Source organism: Peromyscus eremicus, chromosome 6 (genome assembly GCF_949786415.1).
Source record: "Peromyscus eremicus chromosome 6, PerEre_H2_v1, whole genome shotgun sequence".
In the NCBI taxonomy this organism is placed as follows: Eukaryota; Metazoa; Chordata; class Mammalia; order Rodentia; family Cricetidae; genus Peromyscus; species Peromyscus eremicus.
In genome coordinates this window covers 92,914,300-92,937,874 of record NC_081421.1, presented here as the reverse complement: position 1 = coordinate 92,937,874, position 23,575 = coordinate 92,914,300, and the positions used below count along the sequence as shown (strand labels likewise).

The 23,575-nt window shown below is 44.9% G+C and overlaps 1 protein-coding gene across 1 annotated transcript in view; it reads right to left on the bottom strand.

The window, feature by feature from the left end:
* Positions 1-19,066: 19,066 nt before the first annotated feature.
* Positions 19,067-23,575, bottom strand: part of Alg14 (ALG14 UDP-N-acetylglucosaminyltransferase subunit) — a 93,897-nt gene continuing 89,388 nt past the window's right edge. The window contains exon 4 of the mRNA XM_059266171.1: positions 19,067-20,149. Coding sequence (XP_059122154.1) covers positions 19,919-20,149 — 231 coding nt within the window. The 3' untranslated portion in view covers positions 19,067-19,918. The remainder of the gene's footprint in view (positions 20,150-23,575) is intronic.

Here is a 23,575-nt window from a genome sequence, read left to right as displayed (position 1 = left end):
GTGCTTGGGAGGCAGAGACTGGGAACTGCCAGGGCAAGCTCTCTAGCCAGACTAAGCTGAACTTGGGGGCTAGGGGTGGCTCCAGATTCAGTGAGAGACCCTGCCTCAGTAAAGAGTGATCAAGGTGACATCCAATACCGACCTCTGCCCTTCACACATGTGTGCACTAGCACACACATGTACCCTTCCACAGGCCAACATGAATACACACATGCAAGCACATTGCACATGGGGACAGGGTTAATGGCGTCCTTTAATAGCATTGAAGAGCAATTTTGCAAGGCCACTGTTCTTGCTGCTGCCTGGGGATTAGGGCTCTGGTGTTTTGGTGACCAGACACTTTGTGTTGTGATGTGCCTTTGGTCCCCTACCCTCACCTGTGAGCATGCCTGCTCTGAAGCCCATGTTTTTGCTTCTGAGTTATATCTGTTCATGGTCCTGTTTTTGAGGAAAAAAAAATCCCATTGAAATGATTTTTTTTTCTCACTGACTCTAAACAGAATTAGTTTATTTGTGTTTCAGCAAACTGCTGCTTCTATGGGCCTGTCTTGTGTTTCGATCCCAACATGGTTTATTTTATATCTCAAACTTCTATTCCAGTGATTACATCTGATTTATTTTGTGTGTCAGTCTAACCGCTAAGTATTTGTCATCACATCATTTAATTTATAACAGAACATGAATTAGCTGTGCTGGCTTTTCTCGTTAAAAGAAATCTAGTAATTTACAGGCCCCCCCTCAAAAAAAATCACAGTGAAGAACACTAAATAACAATGAATGATAGTCAAGAGAGAAGAGGAGAGGGGAGGGGGAGAAGGGGGGGAAGAAGAGGGAGATTCCAAGATAGAAATGTTTGCTTTTTATTTAAAGTTTATTTAGTGTGTGTGTGTGTGTGTGTGTGTGTGTGTGTGTGTGTGTATGAGTTTACATGCACTACATGCATGTGGCCAGTGGAGGCCAGAAGAAGGTGTCAGATGCCTTGGAACTGGAGTTACAGTAGTTATAGACACCATGTAGATTCTGGGAGCCAAACCTGGGTCCTCTGCAAGAGCACTGAGCACTCACCCCCTGGCCGTCTCTTGCCCCAGACACCTGGGTTTTTTCTCCTTATTGTTGTTTGTTTGTTTTAAATAGTTTAATAGTTTCTTTAAAGATTGTCACCATTTCCTTCCTATTTTCTTTCCTTGGACCATCACCCCCCACACACCACAAACATTAATTCACTATTCATTTTTGGGAACATGGGATGACTGAGCAGACGGGAAAGGGATACGTTTTCCTTTACATTCAAGCCCCAGATTTGGGTAGGGTGAGGAGAAAAGATTTTAAAGTAAAAAAGCAGTCTCTTTAAAATCCTTTTTGTATCTTTCATATCTTTTTGTGGGGGTGGGGAATTGTGAGGCAAGGTCTGGGAGAGAATCTAATGAAAGTATGGCTTGTCTTCCTGGGGAATCACAGATATACATTAAGTCCCCAGAGCTCTGCAGACACGGCCGTAGATTCAATTTTAAGAATCTTTATCCTCCCAGAACTTAGGAGGCAGAGGCAGGAGGATCTCTGAGTTCGAGGCCAGCCTGGTCCACATAGTGAGTTCCAGGACAGCCAGGGCTACATAGAGAAACTATGTCTCAAAAAACATAAACAAACAAACAAAAAAAAGAGGAATCTTTGTCTTCGAAGCCAGGGAGAGGGGCTTAAAATACACACATTTGGTAAAATAAACATTGATTTCAGACTATTGTGCCCCTCTCCAGAGCAGGAGGGGGAAAGCATGGAAATCCTTCCATCGTGAACAGGCTCACTTCCTTTTCAGACCAGGAAGTTGCTGTGTAACACTGTTCTACATTCACACCTATAGACTCCAGATAGTGTGCACCCCAGATTCATGCGACAGCCCTCAGACCCTTTAAATATGTGAACATTCATTTACAAAATGTTAGGCAACAAAAGAAACAAATTAGTGGAGATTGTTTCCACTCATACCAAGTCAGGCCTTTCACACACAATATTGATGTCAGGAGGAATCCAGTGCCTTCTGTGGCTCAAACTGGATCACTGCAGCCTGGTTGGAAGGAGGAATGTGTTGGTAGCTCACTAAAGACATGAGGCCACTTATCCATGTTGTGCGGAGAAATAGAAAATCTATTCTGATTCTTCAAGAGTCCCTCTAGGTATTCTCACCGAAGGCTGTCTTCAAGGAAGATTTGTTTACACCTCTTATAACAGAAGGCTGTAGTAATAATGTGAAACATGGACCGTGTAGAGAACTCAGAAGGGGCCGGCTAGAGACATGAGGAAGCCCATGACTCTACAGCATGTAAACATGCCCAAGTTCTTTGTCTCACCAGGTCAGGAATGGAGCTTTTTCTCCATTGAAGAAAGATCATGTTTTTACTCAACACATAGAGCAGAACATGGAGATATGAGTTTCCTTTAAAGTTAATTTTCTTTCTTTCTCTTGGCTCATTCTTATTTCCATCTTAAGTCTCATTTAATACGTTTCACTAACTGGGAATCTATCTTGCTTTCCTAAAATATTAATTATAAAATACAGCTATATCAATTCCCTTCATTCCTTCTTTCAACTCCAACCATTCTGCCCACCCCCACCCCCTCCCTTCCAGACTCCTGGCTTCTTCCTCCTTGTTATTGTTAAACACAGACACAGACACAGACACACACACACACACACACAGACACACACACAGAGATGCACACAGAGACACACACACACACACTATATATATATATATATATATATATATATATATATATATATATGTATATAAAACCTGCCGACTCTATTCAGTGTTGCACGAACCTGATTCAGGGCTCACCACTTGGTATCAGATGACCAACTTGAGGGCTCCTCCATGGAGGAAATCTACCTACCCCACTCTCAGCATCCCTTAGTTGCCTATCGCTCTTTGGCTGGGGTGGGACCCCATGGGTTTTCCCTTCTCCATTAGCTTGTCTTGTTTAGGCAGCCATACTGTTGGGATACCGTAAGTAAAGCTTCTAGTTGTTTCTAGAAGACACAGTCTCACAGCAGATTTCCTGCTCCTCTGGCTCTTACAACCTTTCCACCATAGCTGCAGGAGCTGTGCTGCAGATGTATCCATTGGGGCTGGGAACCCCATACATACATAGCTGCAGGAGCTGTGCTGCAGATATATCCATTGGGGCTGGGATCCCCACACATACATAGCTGCAGGAGCTGTGCTGCAGATATATCCATTGGGGCTGGGATCCCCACACATACATAGCTGCAGATATATCCATTGGGGCTGGGATCCCCATACATTTTTCTCTGTATTTTGACCTGTTGTAGTTTTCTGTAACGGTCTCTGTCTGTTGTTTATCCAGGATCTCCCTCCTGTTCCCACCGACACCAGTTGGACTGACGTTAGGGAAAGCCAACAGGAAACTGGTGAAGGGATGGGTAGGGAACTGGGAGACCTACACAGGCTATGAGGTCCTTTCTTTTGCATTTCTGATTCCTTGGTGTAGCTGGTTGTTTGCCACTCTTTTGGTTTTTTTGGGGGGCCTGACATCCAGCTCCCAAATAAATCACAATGAAGCTTATGCTTACTTATAAATGCCTGGCCTTAGCTTGGCTTATTTCTAGCCAGCTTCTTTTAACTTAAATTATCCCAACTATCTTTTGCCTCTGGGCTTTAATCTTTCTCTATTTCTGTATACCTTCCTTTACTTCTTTCTCTGTGGCTTGCTGTGTAGCTGGGTGGCTGGCCCCTCTAGTCTTCCTTTCCTCCTCTTTCGCACTCCTTGACCTCTCTTCCTATTTATTCTCTCTGCCTTCCAGCCCCGCCTATCCTTTCTCCTGTGTTGCTGTTGGCCATTCAGCTCTTTATTAGACCAATCAGGTGTTTTAGACAGGCAAAGTAACACAGCTGCACTGAGTTAAACAAATGCCACATAAAAGAATGCAACACATTTTTACATCATTAAAACAAATGTTCCACAGCATAAACAAATGTTGCATATCTTAAAATAATATTCTACAACACCTTGGTTCCTATCTTCAACTCAAGATCCCTGTTTCCTGGACACCAATCAGTGAGCAAGTATATGTTTCTCTGTATTATTGTTTCGTTCACCCACATTAATTACTCTATTATCTGTGACATAATAGTGGAGAATCACAGTTGTATCTTGGACAAGTTTATGCACATTCCCATTTTCTTCCTCTGACTTCTACGGGCATTTTCTCCCCTACTCCTTTACCACACTGATGAGGTTATAAATCACACTCCATAATGACAGGCTCATGGGACTCCGGCAGAGCTGGTCACAAGGAGGAAGAAAGAGAGAGAGAGAGAGAGAGAGAGAGAGAGAGAGAACAAGGCACAAGCTTCTTCTTGAACCAGGGGGATGTAAACCTAAAGCTTCTGCTGACATAGAATGAAAACAGGACGGGAAGAGCAGAGCCCCTGAAGGAGCAGACGTAGGTGAGGCCCAAGCTCCTCAGTCTACCAGGCTTTGAACTGGATTGACTCCTAGGCTTCCTTGATAGGAATTAAAATTGTTTTGAAACTGGGTTTCCATTATATGAGCCTTAAGAGTTTTGACATAGAAGCTGGCTTTACAGATGCCATGTCCTGTCACCACTTGCTGCAGCCATGATCATTCCCACTGTGTTCTTTGCCATTGTAGCTGATGCTAAGCCCTTGGGGGGATGGTGGGGTGGGGAGTGGTGGTGGTGGTGGGGTGTCTCCTTTAAGCTGTTTGCAGACAAAGTTCCAAAGACAGCAGAAAGCTTTCATGCTCTGAGTACTGGAGAGAAAGGATTTGGATAGAAGGGTTCATTCATTCACAGAATTATTCCAGGACTCTTGTGCCAGGATAGTGACTTCATGTGCCGTGGCACTGGCGGCAGGTCCATCTACAGGGAGACATTTGAGGATGAGCACTTCATCCTGAAGCACACAGGTCCTGGCATTTGTCCATGGAAAATGCTGGACCAAACACAAATGGTTCCCAGTTGGTTTTGTTGTTGTTTTATCTGCACTGCCAGACTGAATGGCTGGGTAGCAAACACGTGGTCTTTGGGAAGGTGAAAGAAGACATGAGCATCGTGGAAGCCATGGAGCATTTTTGGGTCCAGGAATGGCAAGACCAGCAAGAAGATCACCATTTCCAGCCGTGGACAACTCTAATTCTTTTGACTTGTGAGCATCTTACCCATCAGACCATTCCTTCTGTAGCTCAGGAGAGCACCCCCACCCCATCTGCTCACAGTGACCTGTAATTTCTGCTCTCACGGAAGTTCTCTGGGTTCCATATTTTCCTTATTCCCCTCGAAGTCCAGCTGGATTACAGAGTTAAGTTTATGGTTACGAATTAAGAACTAAAGAAGGAAAAAATAGTTTAGACACAGAAACCATATGAATGTTTAGAATGATTCCACAGCATTGCTCCAGGGCCTGGCACCTGACCAGTGCTCCACAGGCCTTGGAGAAGCTCAAGTGATGGATGATTCATTCAAGCTGAACCTGATGATGCTCTGGCAGACGGCAAGAATTGTGAAAACGGGAAAACGGTGTCCTACTATATTAACGGTCACAGGGACCATGCGGACTGTGGGTGAGACACAACATTATGGGCACATGGGGACCACTTAGAAGACAACCTGGAAGGTACAGCACCTGAAAGGCACAGCACCTGGGGCTGGGTCTTGCCTGGCTACTCAGTGGCTATCTGGCTTGAGACAAGCCAAGTATCTAGATTTACGTTTCTTCATTGAGAAACGAGACACAGCAATAGTGCCTAGCTCATTATATTATGAGTATGGAATGCAAAGCCGTCAACACACTGTTATGGGGCCGCTGTGGATCCAATATATGCTGGCTGTAACTATTATCAATATTTTGGAAGGAGGTACTGTTATGGATTTGGTTTTATAAAATTATAGAACTATTATAAATAATAACTATGAGGATTTGTGCGAGCAGGAAGGCTTACCTCCCATTTTATAAGTAACATTCAAAACATCATCAGTGGCAGGCATGGAGGCTCATGCCTGTAGTCAGTTCTCAGGAGACAGAAGCAAGATCATCGCCACAGGTTTGAGATAAATGTGTTCTACAATTCGAGTTCCAGGCCGGCTATGACTACATAGTGAGACCCTATCTCAAAAAATGAAAACAGCAACAAAAATCTAGGGATGTGGCTCATTCCGTAGAACGTTTCCTTGGCACGAAGGAGGCCTTGGGTTGGATCCTCGGCATGAAATAAATTAGGTGTGGCAGTGGTACCTGCAATCAGGGTATAGTGGAGAGAGTATGAGAAGGTGAAGACCATCCTTGGCTGTGTAGCACACTGGGGCCCGCTTTAGACACATGAGAGCTTGTTTCAAAAAGAAATCATTGGGAACTGGAGTCTCCATGTGCCTCTCTAACCTGCCTTGGTCTGGCTTCAAATTCAAAAAGCTGAACTGGAGGTGTCGCTCAGTGGTAGCATGCTTCCCCTGCATGTGCCAGGCCTTATGTTCAGTCCCCACGAACACATGTACACACTCACAAACGCACAGAAGAGAGAGGGTTGGGGCAGAAGGTAAAAGGGGGGGGAGAGAAGTGTTTCATCAGAGACTTTATGGGCATTTGCTGGTAATACAGTTCACTCTCCAACAAAATCCTCAGTAAAATACCAGCGTTGTTATTCAAAGCACTTGGAATCTCAGTAGATTTTGGCATGTGACCATGAGGACCTCCAGGTCAGGCACTGGGCTCCAGCAGCCCGAGTGTATTTGTGTTGTATCCAGATGAACAAACAACAGCCTAGAGAAGCCAAAGGATTTGTCACAGACCTGGTTCACCAGCACCAACAGTGGGGCTCAGGACCTAGCTCAGAGCACCAACACTGGGACTCAGGACCTAGTTCAGAGCACCAACACTGGGACTCAGGACCTGGTTCACCAGCACCAACACTGGGACTCAGGACCTGGTTCACCAGCACCAACACTGGGGCTCAGGACCTAGCTCAGAGCACCAACACTGGGGCTCAGGACCTAGCTCAGAGAACCAACACTGGGGCTCAGGACCTAGCTCAGAGAACCAACACTGGGGCTCAGGACCTAGCTCAGAGCACCAACGCTGGGGCTCAGGACCTAGTTCACAAGCACCAACGCTGGGGCTCAGGTCTCCTGACTCTGATTTCACAGGTTAGAGGAATCCTTGGTCCCTTCCACACTCGTCTCCCTCATGGAGAGTAAAGAGGTACTTAATTAAAAAAATATTTATTTATATTTTGTAGTGCTTGAGATGGAAGCTAGGGCCCTGTGCATTTGAGATAAGTACTCTGCCAATGACCTGTATTACTGGCCCTTCATAGAATCTGCTTCAAGGCAGGGTCTTGCTAAAGTTGGCCAGACTGGTCTCAAGCTTCAATCCTCCTGCCTCAGCATCCACCAAACCAGCTTCTTTATTTTTTTTTTCCTTGATGTTTAACTTTTGTGTAGGTGTCTGTGTCTGTGTGTGAGCACCTGTGGATGCCCACGGAGGCCAGAAGAGGGTCGGATCCTGTCAAGTTGTGATCATAGACAGTTGGGAGCTGCTGGACATGGGTTACTGGAACAAAGGGCCTCTGGAGGAGCAGCAGGCACTCTTAACTGCTGAGCTATCCCTTCCGCCACACGCCAACTCTCTTAATGTAAAATTTGAAGTATTTTTCTATGGCAGTAAATATTTTTTAGGAATGTGATTTTTTGTTTGTTTGTGTCTTTCTTTCTTTCTTTCTTTGAGATAGGGTCTCTCGACATAGACCTGGCTATCCTGGAACTCACTCTGTAGACCAGGCTAGCCTCAAATTCATGGAGATCCATCTGCGTCTGCTGATGGATCCACCTTCTGAGTGCTGGGATTAAAGGCATGCGCCATCATGACTGGTGATTTTGTTTTTGAGATAGGGTCTCCACATGTTGCCCAGTCTAGTCTTTAGCTCTTGGGCTCAAGTGATATTATTGCCCAAGGAGTAGTGGAGGTCATAGCTGTGCACTGTAGTGTCCAGCTAAGAAAATGACTTCTGTAGTACTGACAGTTGAACCCAGGACCTTGCACATAGTAAGTAAGCACACTACCACAGAACTATAACTCTGTAGTATGAATCTTAAAAAGTTTTATTAATAAGACAAACTCAGAGCCAGGTATTGGGGTGAACGCTGGAAGATCAGAGAAGCAGAACAAGCCACAGCTTCCTCACCTCGCCAGTTCCTCAGCCGATCCTGTTTCCTCAGACTGGAAGCCTCTGAGTCCTCATCCAAATGGATCTCAGCTGAATTGCTGCTAAAAACCTAAAAGCTTAACCAGGCTCTAGTTCCTGGTCCTCACGCTTTATATACCTTTCTGCTTCCTGCTTTTGCTTCCTGGGATTAAAGGCTCTTGTTACCATGCCTGGCTGTTTCCAATGTGGCTTTGAACTCACAGAGATCCAGATGGATCTCTGCCTCTGGAATGCTAGGATTAAAGGTGTGTGTGCCACCATTTTCTGGCCTTTATATCTAGTGGCTGTTCTGTTCTCTAACCCCAGATAAGTTTATTAGGGTGCACAATATTTTGGGGAACACAATATCACCATAATACCTCAATCCTATAAAAGCTAACTTTCTTTTTCTTTCTTTCTTTCTTTCTTTCTTTCTTTCTTTCTTTCTTTCTTTCTTTCTTTCTTTCTTTCTTTCCTTCTTTCCTTCCTTTCTCTCTCTCTTCCTCCCCCCTCTTCCTTCCTTCCTTTCCTTCTTTGTCTGTCTGTCTCCCCCCCCCCCCCAAACACACACTGGCTTCTTTCTTTCTTTCTTAAAAAGGGACTCACTATGTAGCCCAGGCTGAATTTGAATTTATAGTTTTCCTGCCTCATGGGTGGGATTGTAGGTTACCACACCCTGTAAGAATGTGTGTGTGTGTGTGTGTGTGTGTGTGTGTGTGTGTGTGTGTGTCTGTCTGTCTGTCTGTCTATACATGTGTGTGGAGGCGAGACGTTAATGTGCTGTCTTCAGTTACTTGGCACTCTACCTTTCTAAAAATTAATTAATTAATGTGAGACAAAGTCTTATTATGTAGCTCTGGCTGCCCTGGGACTCACTTCGTAGACCAGGCTGGCCTCAGACTCATAGTGACCCACTTGCCTCTGCCTCTCCAGTGCTGGGATTAAAGGTGTGTGCCACCACACCTGGCACCACTTTACTTTTTGAGACAAAGTCTCTCCCTGAATCTACTCATCGGTTTGACTAGGCCGGTGGCCGGCCGGCCGATGTGCTCCAGGGCTCCCCCTGCTTCTGCCTCCCAGGGTCAGGATCACTGGCAAGCACTGCCATGCTCAGCTTCTACGTGGGCTCTGGAGATCCCAGCTCAGGACCTCCTCATGTAACAAGCACCTTAGCAAGAGAGCCATTATTACTATTATTACTATTACTATTATTATTATTTTCATTGCAGCCCAATAATGTAATTTTTAATGGTGGCATAATTATTGTGTGGGCATGCAATAATTTATTAAATGTTTACCATTTTTGTTTGTTTTCTCATTTTTATTATATCTGACATGTAGAGAATTGCTTTACTGTGCTGTCTTACTCCCAAACTGATGAATCTTTCTATGAGTTTTCTCATCTATAAATTGTTGTGGAATATTATTCGAAGGTGTGTTATGTTTGTTTATGTTGCTGTTTGTCTAACTCTGCGAAGCTGTGTTACTGTGCTTTTCTAAAACACCTGATGGTCTAATAAAGAATTGAATGGGCAATGGCAAGGCAGGAGAAAGGATAGGTGTGGCTGGCAGGCAGAGAGGATATATAGAAGGAGAAATCTGGGAGGAAAAAAGAAGAGTAGCCAGAGAAGGAGGACGACTCCAGGGGCCAGCCACACAGCTACACAGCAAGCCACAGAAGAAGAGTAAGATTTACAGAAATAAGAGAATGGGAAAAGCCCAGAGGCCAAAGGTAGATGGGACAAGTTAAGTTAAGGAAAGCTGGCTAGAAACAAGCCAAGCTAAGGCCGGGCATTTATAACTAAGAATAAGCCTCCGTGAGTGAATTATTTGGGAGCTGGGTGGCAGGCCCTCCAAAAGAGAAAAACAACAACAACAATAAGTAGCAATACTATTCCTAAGGCCATTGAGAGAATCCAGTGACTTCGGTCTCTATGAAAGACAAAAAACTGTGCCTGGCATGTAAGCACTCAATTCCATTTGCTACGGTCATTATTCCTAACTTTAGGTATTTGTGGTTAGTATCTAAAACAGAATTAAATTGATTACTTGCTATTAAGCACATCAAATGATGCCCTCTAAAGATACTGTAATATTTTGTGTATGTGTGTGTGTGTGTTTTTTTTTTCTTCAGGAATTTGCTTTTTCAAATTACCCATAGTTTGCTGTATGTTTCATTATGAATAACAATTGAACTTATGTTTGACTAGATTTTATTTCTGTGCCTCAGGATGTCCTTGGAGGGAAGGTGGGGGTCTCTGCATATCAGAAGTTACTTGCCAGCATTAGGGTTTTGTAGCATGAATCTTAAAAGGTCTTATTAATAAAAACAAACCTGAAACCAGGTATTGGGGTGACCGCTGAAAGATCAGAGAAACAGAACAGGCCACAGCTATCCTCACCTCACCAACTTCTCAGCTGATCTCGTTTCCTCAAACTGGAAGCCTCTATGTCCTCATCCAAATGGATCTCAGCTGAACTGCTGCTGAAAGCTAAAAGCTTAAAAAAACTCTGGTCCTCACACCTTATACACCTTATATACCTTTCTGCTTCCTGCCATCACTTCCTGAGATTAAGGGCACATGTCACCATGCCTGGCTGTTTCCAGTGTGGCTTTGAACTCACAGGAATTAGAGATCTTTTAGCGTTTACCCCAATACCTGACTACGGGCTTGTTTTTATTAATAAGAACTTTTAAGATCCGTGCTACAGGGTTTAAAAGACACAAAGCCTGCTCATCTGATTGGCTGGACTTTGGTTCAACAAGGTTACCGTCTAGCTAGTCACCTTGAGAGCCTGCTGTGGTTGGGCCAGCAGCTGCAGGTCAGAAGTTCAGAACAAAGAGTGAAATCCCAGGATTAACTGTCATGCCCTCAAATCAAATAGTTCTCCGTTGAGTCAACTTCCCATGGTAATTGGGCGGCTTTGCCACCACTGCTGTCTGCCTGCTACATTCTCACTTGGCACCAACAAGGTAGGACGCAGTAGAAAAGCAATTTACTGGTAGAAGCTGCTTTTCAGGAGGGTCTCAGGGGAGCACCGGCGATCCCAGGGGAGTGTGGTTTTGTCCTTTGGCAGTGCGGTGGGAAAGAATGTGGAATCCTAAGAACTGTCTAAGCTCTGGCAGGGCCAATAACCAGCCGTGCATCCAAAGCAAATGACTCACGTTTCTCTTTTATAAAGTTAGGAACTTCTTTGGTTTTGTTCTTCAGATTCCTGTTAGATTTTTTTTTTTTTCCAAAAAGAGGCGGTAGGCTAAGCAGGGTACCCCATACTTGTAATCCCATCATTTCAGAGATGGAGTAGGAGGATCGGGAGTTCAAGGCTAGCCTTAGTGGATCTGAGGCTAGCCTGTGTTGCTTCTCAAAAACAAAACAACAAAACATGAAGCGGTAACCATAGTACCTCATTTAGTCCACTGCTGACATGTACAAGATCCAGGCAAGGAAATGAGTAAACGCTCCTGTTCTCAGCCACCTCCCTTCTCTTTGAGTGAGAACTTGCCTATGCAGTGTCCATCCCTTAACCTACAGGCCCAACACCATCCACATCTCCCCAACACAAGCAACTCCACGAGTCCCAGGCATGGCTCACTTGTATTCTATGGACAAGAGACCCACGTAAGCCCTAGAAGCAGGCTGGACCACAAGACAAGATTCTGGGGTCCGGGAGAAGCAATTCAACTTCAACAAGAGGTATGGCCATATCCCGTGTCATCTCTGAAGTATGTAGCCTAAGTTGCCTGACTTTGAGGAATAAATGAGCCAAAGCACGTCCAGCATAGCTAGTACCTGGCCTGTTGCTAGTGCTCAATAAATGATGGAGGGTGGGACTGTTGTGGTGGTGGTACGTACGGCTGTTGGAAGGCTCTTAAAGATGATTGATACCATTCAAATTCTTTGTGGTAAGGAAACCCAAACACTGGAAAATGTAAATTAGCCATGGTTAAATCTGTGTAGGTGGCAAAGCCAGCACCTGCACACAGGGCTCCACGGGTTACCTGCCTTCCCTCTGCACCGTAATGCAGTTGCTAGGCAACAGAAGCAGGGGCACTTGGAGGTCAACCGGAACTACAATGTTCTTGGCTCAGATAGGTGACCTGAGCCAGTCCCATCTATTGCTCCAGTTTAGGGAGTGTGTCCTTAGAGAAATGGGAGCCTTCAGTGAGAGTTAAAAGCCTCCAGTAAACATCTGGTCAGGCTGACTCTGGAATGCCTCAAATATTTACCGAGCAACAAGAGGTACAGGCCTCAGGCTGATAAAGGACGTGGTGACATTTTGTGCCTGGTAGCAGACTGTTGATTCAGGTTTGTGGATCAGGTTTACAGGCCGAAACCCTTTCCTTCACGAGTTAAACATAAAAGGAAAGGGGTGTTTAAACGGTCTTTCTTGTTCTCATTTTAAAACCTACTTTTATTTTTGTCTACAATCAATATATTCTTTGATTGGGGAGATCTGAAAATTTCTTCTGTGACATGAGGGGAGTGTGTGGGTGTCTGGTATCTGCATTTATGGGTACTCATATGTATCCATGCACATGTGTTTGTGCAGGTACATGGATGCCTGTGCATGTGGCAGCCAGATGTTGGCATCAGATATATCCCTTAATCATTCTCTGCCTATTGGGACAGTCTCTCACTGGACCCAGTGTTCACTAGTCTAGCTAACCAACCAGCTCTGAGGATCCCTTCTCCATCTCTCGACTGCTGGGATTACAGGCAGGAATCCACACCTACCTTTTTAAGAGCATCCCAGGGTGGATCTTATGGTGTGTGAATTATATCTCAGTGAAAACCACTATGGCTAGCATGAAACAACTTGCTCCTGCATCTTGATAAAGTGACCTCATTTATCACTCCAGCATAGCCCCTTCTGTCCCCGTGAGCCAGTGTGACTGAGGTGAACTATGGTTTTCTTTTTTTTTTTTCCAAGACAGGGTCTCAATAATGTAGCTCTGGCTGAGCTGGAACTCACTATGTAGACCATAGTGAGTTCTGGCTGGCCTCAAACTCACACAGCTCTCCTGCCTCTGCCTCCCAAGTGCTGTGATTGAATGTACGTGCCACGCCTGGCTTTATGGTTTTCAAGTCGGTCTTCTGCACCCCACTTTCTCCCTTCCCTCTGAACTGCCGTTTTGTGAATCTCAAGTCCTTAGCTACTAGAAGACAGCTGAAGTGACATTTGGACTCAAAGTCCTGACACGCTTGCTCTCTGGAAGGATGAGCCCAGTCACACTGGGAGGAATTCAAGCACATGGATGGGCAGGCTGTGTGTAGACACTGCGTTGAGAGATCTCAGTACACACTTGAGTCATAGTACTCCAGGCCTTGGATCTCCCAGACGAGCCTGAGTCACTCCTGGCCCTTTTAGCCTTCTCCCATGGAAGCTTAGACACCATGAAGCAGAGAGCACCTTTCCTTTCTAAACCCTGTGAAGTGCTGGCCCACAGAGTCTGCAGGCTTCATTCAGTGATGGTGGTTTTCCACTACTAATTTGTGAGGTAAGTGGATGTAAAGCAATAGGTAATTAGGCCTGCAAGAGGAACTCAGAACATCTGCCTAATGTGTGCAAGGCCATGGTTCCAAGCCTGGTGCTACAAATAAAATTAAAAAGCTAATTGAAAAAATAACTATCCAAAGAAGCAAGTTTCTCCCCAAGTTCGGTTACTTTGGCTTACTATTAAAAAAGGAAGCAATTTCTTGCCCTCAAGGCAAAAGGAAGATGCATTTCTACACCCGGCTAGGAACTTTTTCTTTTCCTCTCCTCACGTGGGCCTCATGTCACAGTGAAACAGAAACCAGTGGATACTTGGAAATCTTTTAACCATATGCAGATGAATAAGCAAACAGTTGGACTCGAGTCCTAATCTTTTTTCCTTTCCTGTAGAGCTGAGATTTTTTTTCCACTCTAATAAACTTGAGCCTTTGAAACAGAAGTCATGTGTCTCTTACATGACGATTAGCAGCAAGAATGTGGAAAACGAGATAGCCGGGAAGTGTGAAACCTTAATTAATACCCAAGCCATTTGCCTGAAAGCAAGAACAATGTTTCTGGCAGGGAAGTACGAAATAGCTTTTCTGTCTCACTTGGAATCCTCAACACAGCCCCCGCCCCCCGCCTTAGTCTTTTAAAATATTGATTTCATGTTTAATGGCTATATAAAGAGAACTTTAAAAAAAAAGTTTTCAGCCTGGCTCCCCTGATTGAAACACAGTCATCCTCTATGATATCCAGGAGGGCCTCCCTCCCCATTTCTGGGGCCCCATGTGGCTGCCAACCCTCAGAATGTAGGAGCTCAAACTATGGCTAGAATAAAACTGAAGAAAAGCCAAGCAACAGCAGGAGGGGTAGAAGAGTCTGGAATGGCAGGCTCTTGTCCCTTCTCAAAAAGAAGAGGGAGGAAGCTCCATTCTTCCCAGAGAAGGGAAGAAAAACAAGCCGTCGATGGAAATACCACATTCAGAGTTGGCAGGGAGACGGCGAGGAATCAAAAGAGGCCTGAACCCTTCCCTGTCCAGTTCCAGCCTAGCAGGCAAATTAAAAGAAGTTCAGATCTCAAACCGATTGTCCCAGAATTATCTGGACCTAAAAGCACACAGAGCATGTGAAAGGGACTGTCCCATGGTCCACCAACAGCCCAAGCATACAAGCTGAGCCTAAAAAAGCCAGATGGAGAGTGAGCCTAAAATGCTCTCCTCAAGATCTTACTGAAACCCAAGTGTCTATGAGTGAAATGACAAAAGTGCTGAATCCCAGGTCCGTCATCAGAGTGGGGAAGGGAAGGGAAGGGAAGGGAATAGTTAGATGAAACGGGACTAGCCATGCCCCATCCTGCAGCAGTGGGGTAGGCAGTGAGGACGTCCATGGGGACTGCTATAGAAAAAGAATGCCATTGCTCTCATTTTCATACTGTGTGTGAACATTTCCACAATTAAAGGTTCTAAAAGCAGAGAGAGAGAGAGAGAGAGAGAGAGAGAGAGAGAGAGAGAGAGAGAGAGAGAGAAATGAGTACTTGAGTACTTGCTGCTCTTGCAGAGGATCCAGCTTCAATACCCAGTACCCTCATCGTGACTCATCACTACCTACCTGGACCTCCAGCTCCAGGAGATCCCATGCCCCTGTTTTTTGAGTACACTAGGCAGGCATGTACGTGGGCACATATATCTGTGCAGTTCAACATTCATACACATAAAAGTTTAAAAAGAAATAAATCATTAAACCAGTTTAGTTCTAAGAGTAGGGCTGACAAGATGGGTCAAGTGCTTATACAAGTAACAAAAATAAATAAATCCTAAAAAAAAAAAAAAAAAAAAAAGAACTTGGATGATGAGGTAGGGGTTTGGTGGTTGAGGTGAAAGATTGTGTATCATGTGCTTTTCCATGACTGTGGTAAAACACCACGACCAAGGCAAGAAGAAAGGGATTATTTTGGGTCTATGGTTCCAAGGGGGCGAAGAGTCTGTCCCCAGCACAGCAGGGAAGTGTGCCAGAGGCAGGGCAGGGCAGCTGGAGTAACAGCTGAGAACTCACGTCTCAAACCACAAGCAGAAAACAGAGAGAACTAACTGAAAATAGCATGGGTCACTTGTAACCTCAAAGCCCACCCTCTGTGACATGCTTCCTCGGGTAAAGCCATACCTCCTAATCCTCAAAGAGCCACCAACTGTGACCAAATGTTCCAATGCTTGGGACTTACAGGGGAAATCTCATTCAAACCCAAACAGGTAATAACGACGATGATGATGATGATAAACTCCTGAGTCTGAGTACTTGGCCTGTGTGGGTGGAATGTGAGTCTCCACTTTCCTGGTTATTAGTGATATTATTGCACAGTAGTTTCGAGATCCACCATATACGATGACATCATTGCTGTTAATGGAATATGTCCTTGCATGGTAAATTCTGACAAATGAAACTCACACCTAGAATCTCACTGGGGTCTTTGACAATTCTAAAGGTGTAATAAATACCTGAGATCAAAAGGCTCCAGGGCCTCAGGTCTGGATGAACTATCACCAAAGCAGCCCTGCGTCAAGTCTGGATATATATGAACTTATATGTCTGATTAATGTCAATATTTTGTCCAGAACTATGGTGCAAGTATTGCTAAGTGAGAAACAAGGAGACCGAATTAGAATGGTAGACAGTCCTGAAGCCAAACAAACACTCTGGATGAAGTCACGGTGTTTGTCATTCACCTGCTCCTTCCACGGGTGTTCGTGAGCACACCGCCCAGCCACGCTCAAAAGGCAGCAAACTCCGTGGTCGCTTCCTGCAGACGGCTGGGTCAGAGTTCTTTGGAGACGCAATCCAAACTAGGCTCTAGGAGACAAGGAAGACTTTGGAGATGAAATTTAAGCTTGACAGAGAAGGACAGATATTTCAGGTATGGCCTTTCCGATCTCACCTAAAATGTCTTTTTTGAGACTTATCCTGATAGCTCTTTCAAGAGAGGTGAGGACACAGCCCACTCCTTTGGGACACCCTGTTGATTTCCTCCTCAGTACTGTGAGAAGGGGAGTCTGGGATTGGGAATGTAGCCACATAGCCCTGGATTCAAACCTCGGCACTGAAGGGGGGGAGGGGCAAAAAGATGTCTGGCAGATGCTAGAGAAGGCTGGGTCAAATCCAAGCTCTGTTACATTTAGTAAGTTATTTAGCCTCTCTGTGCTTCAATTCCTTAATAAAATGTATCAATCAAATCAGCAATTTATGCCGAGTTCCATTTAAGTTGTGGCCATGGGGGATGGGGAGATAGCTCAGCGGTAGAGCACCTACCTAGTGCTTGAGGGCGGGGTAGGGGTGGAGACCATGGGACCGAAAGGAACGGGTAGACCGAAGGTAGGTACTATGTCAGTGCCTGAATCCACAGATGGATTTAGCAAATGAGAGAAACAGTAAAGGTAATACCAGAGAGGGACAAGGAAGGAAGGACAAGGGGGAGTTCCGGTAACACTAATTTCTTTCTGTTTTTTCCTTGGCACTATGGTTGAACTCAAGGCTTTAACATGCGAGGCAATTGCTCTACCATTATGATGCGATCCTTAACACTTAAGAGAGGTTCCCACGGGCGGGCGATTGAAGGTGCTTAGTGTTGCAAAGCCATTAAGCTCCTTTTAGTTGGGGCTAGGGAGGTGGCTCAGTGCTGAAGTGCCTGTGTGCAAGACTGAGAACCTGAACTCAGATTCCCCAGACCACACAAAGCCTGCCATGATGGTGTGTGCCTGTATCCCAGTGCTGGGAGTGGAGGCCAGAAGCCGAAGCCAGGAGCTCACTGGCCTAGCTGAATGGGGAGGGCTTCAATCCAGTGAAAGACCCAAAGAAAAAGGTAGAGACCTCTGGTCTCCACCCACACCTATTTGCATGGGGATTCACCATCCCCCATGCCCACCGCCCACCGCCCCACCCCATCCTCCCCACCCCTGCCTCCACCATCCCGCCTTTTAGTAGACAGGGCTTTATATAAAAGAAATGTGTTGACTCAACCTAAGACACAGTATACAGAAAGGGGACAGGCTTTCCAATTTTAACTCACCGTGTTACTTCAGAAGGTAAAGTAATATATTTAAGTTGCTTTTGTAAAAGGAAGCTTGGTCCTTTGTAGCAAGGACCTCTTGCTATTCAATTTAAAGTCCTACAATGTTCTTGTGGTTGACATGGATCACAGTGCCCTCTGTTCCAGGCGTGAGCTTCCTGCCATGACTTCTGGGCATCCTTTTTGAAACAGACCTTCTGACCTGGAAGGCTGCTGAGACCTTTCGGGATAGTTGAACAGTAGATAAAAATCTACAGGGAAGTGGGTGTGGGCAGGATGTGTGGGTTCCCTGCCTCTCATCTGAAGGCCGGTTCAGTTCGTTTTGCATAAATGGTGTCTTATACTGAAAAGGTTCATTCTGGAGTGTTCCAAGAGAAACACAAAAGAACAAGCTACCTATTGATCTTCATTTCAAGTTGAAACTAGAACATTCTTTCTCAAAGGTATAAAAAGGCACAGCAAGGAAACTGTCCCTTACTATAAGATCAAAGCAGTCACCTCTGCTAGTGCGACCTGGATCTGTAAGAGTGACATACAGCAGGACATGCACTTGTTTACCGCATAGTCTGGAACTTACCCTGGCTCTGCGTGTGCACAGCAGACCAAACTGGGGAAATACTTCTCAGCTTTTAGTGATACACCACGCAGACTCTTTCTCCGACACTGCAGGCTAGTCACTAAGCAGGCGCTGCGAACATCTGTCACAGACATGGTTCTGTTAGGGGCACGGTCTCAAGCAGGACCAGCTACATAATTTGTGGGGTCTAAAGTGTGAGTTCCTGTTTAAAATTAGGAAGATGACTGAGGGTGGAGCTGAGAGGCCAAGTACTCATCCTTGGTTTAATCTCAAGCACCAGACAATGGCAGCAGCAGCAACAATAACAACAACAACAACAACAACAATAATAATACAACATGAAAAAGCAGAGGCTGGGGACCCCCCTGAGTATGGCACTCTGCCTGCAGAGGCCACATACTCGTGAAACTGGTCCCACTCTCAAGTGGGCCTACCTAGGTTCGGATCTAGCTTTGTCAATTCCTAGTCATGTGATCCTGGACGAGTCATCTATAAAACAGGGACAGTAAGTGTCTCCACCTCACTGAGTCCTTCCAGGTTGAAATTAGGTATTATCTGAACAGTGTTTAAAATACCTGGCACACAGCAAGCACTACGTAAATGTTTATAAATACACCCTCTACCAGGAGGCCTAAGCATCTCAAAAGGCTAGAGACAATTACAGCCATCATATTGGAAATACGTTTAATTTTTTTTTTAATGTTGGAGAACTCAGATTCCGGATCAACATATCATGCTTTCATGACTACAACACTGGTCACTTTTTAATTTATTTTAAGTAAACAGATTGTAAAATACTGTCTGGATACAGGCCAGCAACACAGAAAGGAAGACTGAAGACTGAAGAAAGACATTTGTTTATGGCCAGAGATCTGGAAGCCTGTGGAGTGTAAACTGTCATGAAGCCAGTTTAACAAACTGCTTCCTTTAGGCTGTGGTAGCTCACTGGGGACATCACTGCTTCCACAGAAGGATTAAAGCCTGACATGTCTGAACAAAACCAAAGGAGCACCTTGTTCTCTTTCTCCCCGCTCCCCCCCACCCCTTCTCTCTTCACTTCCCTGTGCCCAGCTCCTTATGTAGTCTAGGCTGGCCTCAAATGTGCTAGGTAGCCAAGGATACCCATGAACCCTTGATCCACCCCCCTCCCCCACACCTCTTGAGTGAGCAATCACACGCTAGAACAGCAACACCTACCCCAAGGCCGGCTTATCCTGTTCTTTTCTTTTTATAATGTAGAATCCTGTTTTATTTAAAGCTGTAAGACAGGAAATGTTACTAAACATACAAACTCTATATTTAGGTCGAGAAAAACAAAACAAAAGAAGCTCATGGCTATAAGAGTCAAAAGAAAATCTGCAAGCAGTGTTATACTCTTTTATTTATAAAAACACCTTAGTGCACAGACATAGCTCTTTGATGGGTTCTCTGCGCTAATGTCTGTCTTTCCTCACCGAGTTATTTCACACTTTAAATTCTTCACCACTGATAAGTCTTTGGGCTTTTGGAAAACTTTACAATAAAGATAGCTATTATAGTAAGTATTATTGGTAATTACAAAATTCTCAAGACTCTTAAGTTACCATTTGTCAAACAATTCGACCAAGGTACACAGATTTGGGGTATTTCTCCTTAAGAGCTGGCCACTGAACAATAAAGAAATCAGAGAGGTGCCTAAGAATCTTCCCAGACAGGGACAAAGTTTCCACGCGGCAGATGCTCTCGACGTAGATAATTATCACTTTCTTGATTCCAAGTATCCCAAGGAGCAGGGCAGACACACAGATGGGCACACATGTTCCTGGTCCATTACACAGCACCTTAAAAAAAAAAAAAAAGACCAAATCAAAATACAGAATACTGTCTTCAGTGGACCATTCTGAATTAAAAAACACCCTAATCTTGGGGGCAGGGGGATTTATTAATCTGATTAAGTCTTTCTTGCTAAGAATACAGATGTGACAGTGTGTACTGAAGACAAGGTACTCAGAAGCCATGTGCAGCTTTGATGTCTTGGCTTTCCTGCTTTCCAGCTGTGTGACTTGGGGCAATCCACTTAACATCATCATCCCCTCTCTGCTGTGGGATGTTCTGTACGGCAAATGTGTTGCTAATTAGTCAATAAACACTGATTGGCCATTGGCTAGGCAGGAAGTGTAGGCGGGACGAGGAGGAGAATAAAGCTGGGAAGTGGAAGGCTGAGTCAGAGAGACACTGCCAGCCGCCACGATGAGAAACAGCATGTGAAGATGCTGGTAAGCCACGAGCCATGTGGCAAGGTATAGATTAATGGAAATGGATTAATTTAAGCTGTAAGAACAGTTAGCAAGAAGCCTGCCACGGCCATACAGTTTGAAAGCAACATAAGTCTCTGTGTTTACTTGGTCGGGTCTGAGAGGCTGTGGGACTGGCAGGTGAAAGAGATTTGCCCTGACTGTGGGCCAGGCAGGAAAACTCTAGCTACACCTCTCTCTGTCTCTGTCTCTCTGTCTGTCTGTCTCTGTCTCTCTCTCTGTTTCTGTCTCTGTCTCTCTCTCGTGTGTGTGTTTGTGTGTCTGTCTGTCTCTCTCTGTCTGTCTCTCTGTCTTTCTGTCTCTCTCTGTCTCTCTCTGTCTCTGTCTCTCTGTCTCTCCGTCTCTCTCTCTCTCTCTCTCTCTCTCTCTCTCTCTCTCTCTCTCTCTCGTGTGTGTGTGTGTGTGTGTGTGTGTGTGTGTGTGTGTGCGTGCGCGTGTGTGTGTCTCTCGTATGCTCACTCATTCATGTACATGTAGAGGCCAGAGGTTGACATTAGGAGTCTCCTTTTATTGTTCTCCACTTTATTTCTGGGGTTCGCCATTTTGGTTAAGTGGCTGGCTAGCCCCGAAGTCCCACATCTGTCTCTCTCCACCCACCCATGCAGGGCTACAGACTGCTATGGCTTTTACGTAGGTGCTGGGGGTCCAGGCTCAGATGCTCCCACTGTACAGCAGGCGCTTTACCTACCAAGCCATCTTGCCAGCACCACCAGTCACTTAACTTCCAAACTCGAACACAGTGGCTGGCTATTCTCGGTACTCACTGGACGGAGTATTTACTCTTCCCGGAGCCTTATGAATCTTCAGTGTCCCACAATACAGAGAAAACAGAAAAAAAAAAATCTAACTATGATCCGTTCAGTTTTCTTTCTTCTACTGACGTCTTTTTAATGTAGAAGAGAATGCTTTCAATGACTATGATGTAGTATCTCTTGGGGCTCCCACCCCACAAACAGGATGGACATTCAAAAGAGGGCTGCCACATGAATGAAGCTTTTTTTTTTTTTTTTTTCTCTTCCCTCAAGAGAACTGAATCTGGGCTTGTAACACAGAAGAGCTCTAGTATTTCTGGAGTTCTGCTAATATCTACAGAAAGCCATCAATTTTAAATAAATTCAACAAATGAAATAACAATTCCAATCACAGAATAACTGCAAAGAATTTTTATTGGTCTTTGAAGAAATGAGAGGAATCTTATTTCATAGACTTATTAGTAAGATAATTTATTACTATTTGAGAGAAAAAAATGTTTTATGCAGTATCTTCCTCATATGCCCATATTGGCTGAATTAGTAAAACCCAATAAATCATTTGACTTCCCAGCTATGAAACAGGAGGCTTGTAGTTGTCTACACATGCCTATTAGCATCATGCACAATGTCACAAGATCCTTCCAAAACCAAATCCACAAAACATCAGAGACTCTTCCAATGGGATGCGTCTTCAGATACAGGGTTGAATGTCCTTGCACAATAGAACTCTCACCCGGATGGACAGCCTGCCTCCAGGCAAACATGGCTAAGGTTGTAAGGGTCATCCTGCCTAGCTCCATCCTTCCCGCCAGCACGACCACCTAGACACCATTCACAGAGCTCTCTCTGCCCAGTCTCGGGAGGGATCGATCTAGTTTTCTGATGTGTTCTTCCTATAATTTAAATGGTTTCTGTCTTTCACGGAGAACTTTTCATTTAGGATGTCTCTTGGGTTAGCAGTGACTAAGCAGAGCCAGAGTCCAGCCTTCATCTCCATTAGATCAACAGACCCCCAAAGCAGCACAGCACAAACACAGCCCGAGGTGGGGTGGAAGAGGTCCACAGTCTGCAGGGGACCCAACCACCACTGTTAGCAACTCACTACGGCCACAGACCACACCAAACACTTTACACATAAAATGCTTTAATTATTACCCACAGTAATCATTTGAGAGAGGCTAAACTCCCTTTTCTTGTAGATAGGAAGGCAATCTGCTTGATCACAGGTTTAGGAGGTAGAGAGGTTACATGGCTTCAGGCGACATTTAAACATGGGGACAGCAGGCTAAGTGAGCTGTGAGTCCCACAACTCCAGTCTGCCTCTACTGTGGTTGACACCTACACACTCACTCTGAGTCCTTTCCAGGCTTCAGAGTGCCCCCTCCCAGTTGTGGGGCTGGCCCTGTGCAGCACAGGATGGGTCAGCAGCAGCCTTGGTCTCTGTCCACAAGACTTCTCCAGTCAAGACAACCAAGAAGGACTTCAAGCTCTCCCACACCTTTCCAGGTGACAACTACTATTAAAGCGCTTCTTTATATCACTCTTCTTTAAAACAGCACAGACCAGAACTAAAGTGACAGCTTGTTGGAACTTGAGTGACACAAAACATTTTAATATGTAGTTAAAAAAAAAAAAAAATACTTATCCATGTGTGTTCACTTCAACATCCAGCTGGCTCTATACAAGTGATTAATACATAAATGACCTGGTCCTGGTGAGAGATGCCTAGACAGCCTCCCATGGGTGAGAGTGAGAGGCTGGTAGAAGGGAAAATCAGAGGTATTCTGTTTGTTTCTTGCCATTCTTCTGTATCTCCATACTCTCAGGCACCTTATATAAAAGGCACAGGTACAGCAAAACTACAAAATCATCAATCAACACGTCAGAGGAAGCACGACATAGGCCCAGGATAAAGTTATTGACAGTGTGTGCAAGGCCCTGGCTTTGACCTCTAGCCCGGGGCAAGGGAGCTAAAGGGGGAACTGGGGGGAAAAAGGCAAACTAATCTCAAGGAAAACCACTTTTAATTAAGCACATATTTTAATTCTGAGTTGCAGCAGCCTAGTTTTTTTTTTTAATGTGGATTATGATTTTATTATTCTAAGAAGCATACCACAGAGATTTACTCCAAGCACTGGGGAAAAAGAAGCCTTGTGTTAAACACCTTTAATGTAATGGCTGAAAACACAAATTCTCACTG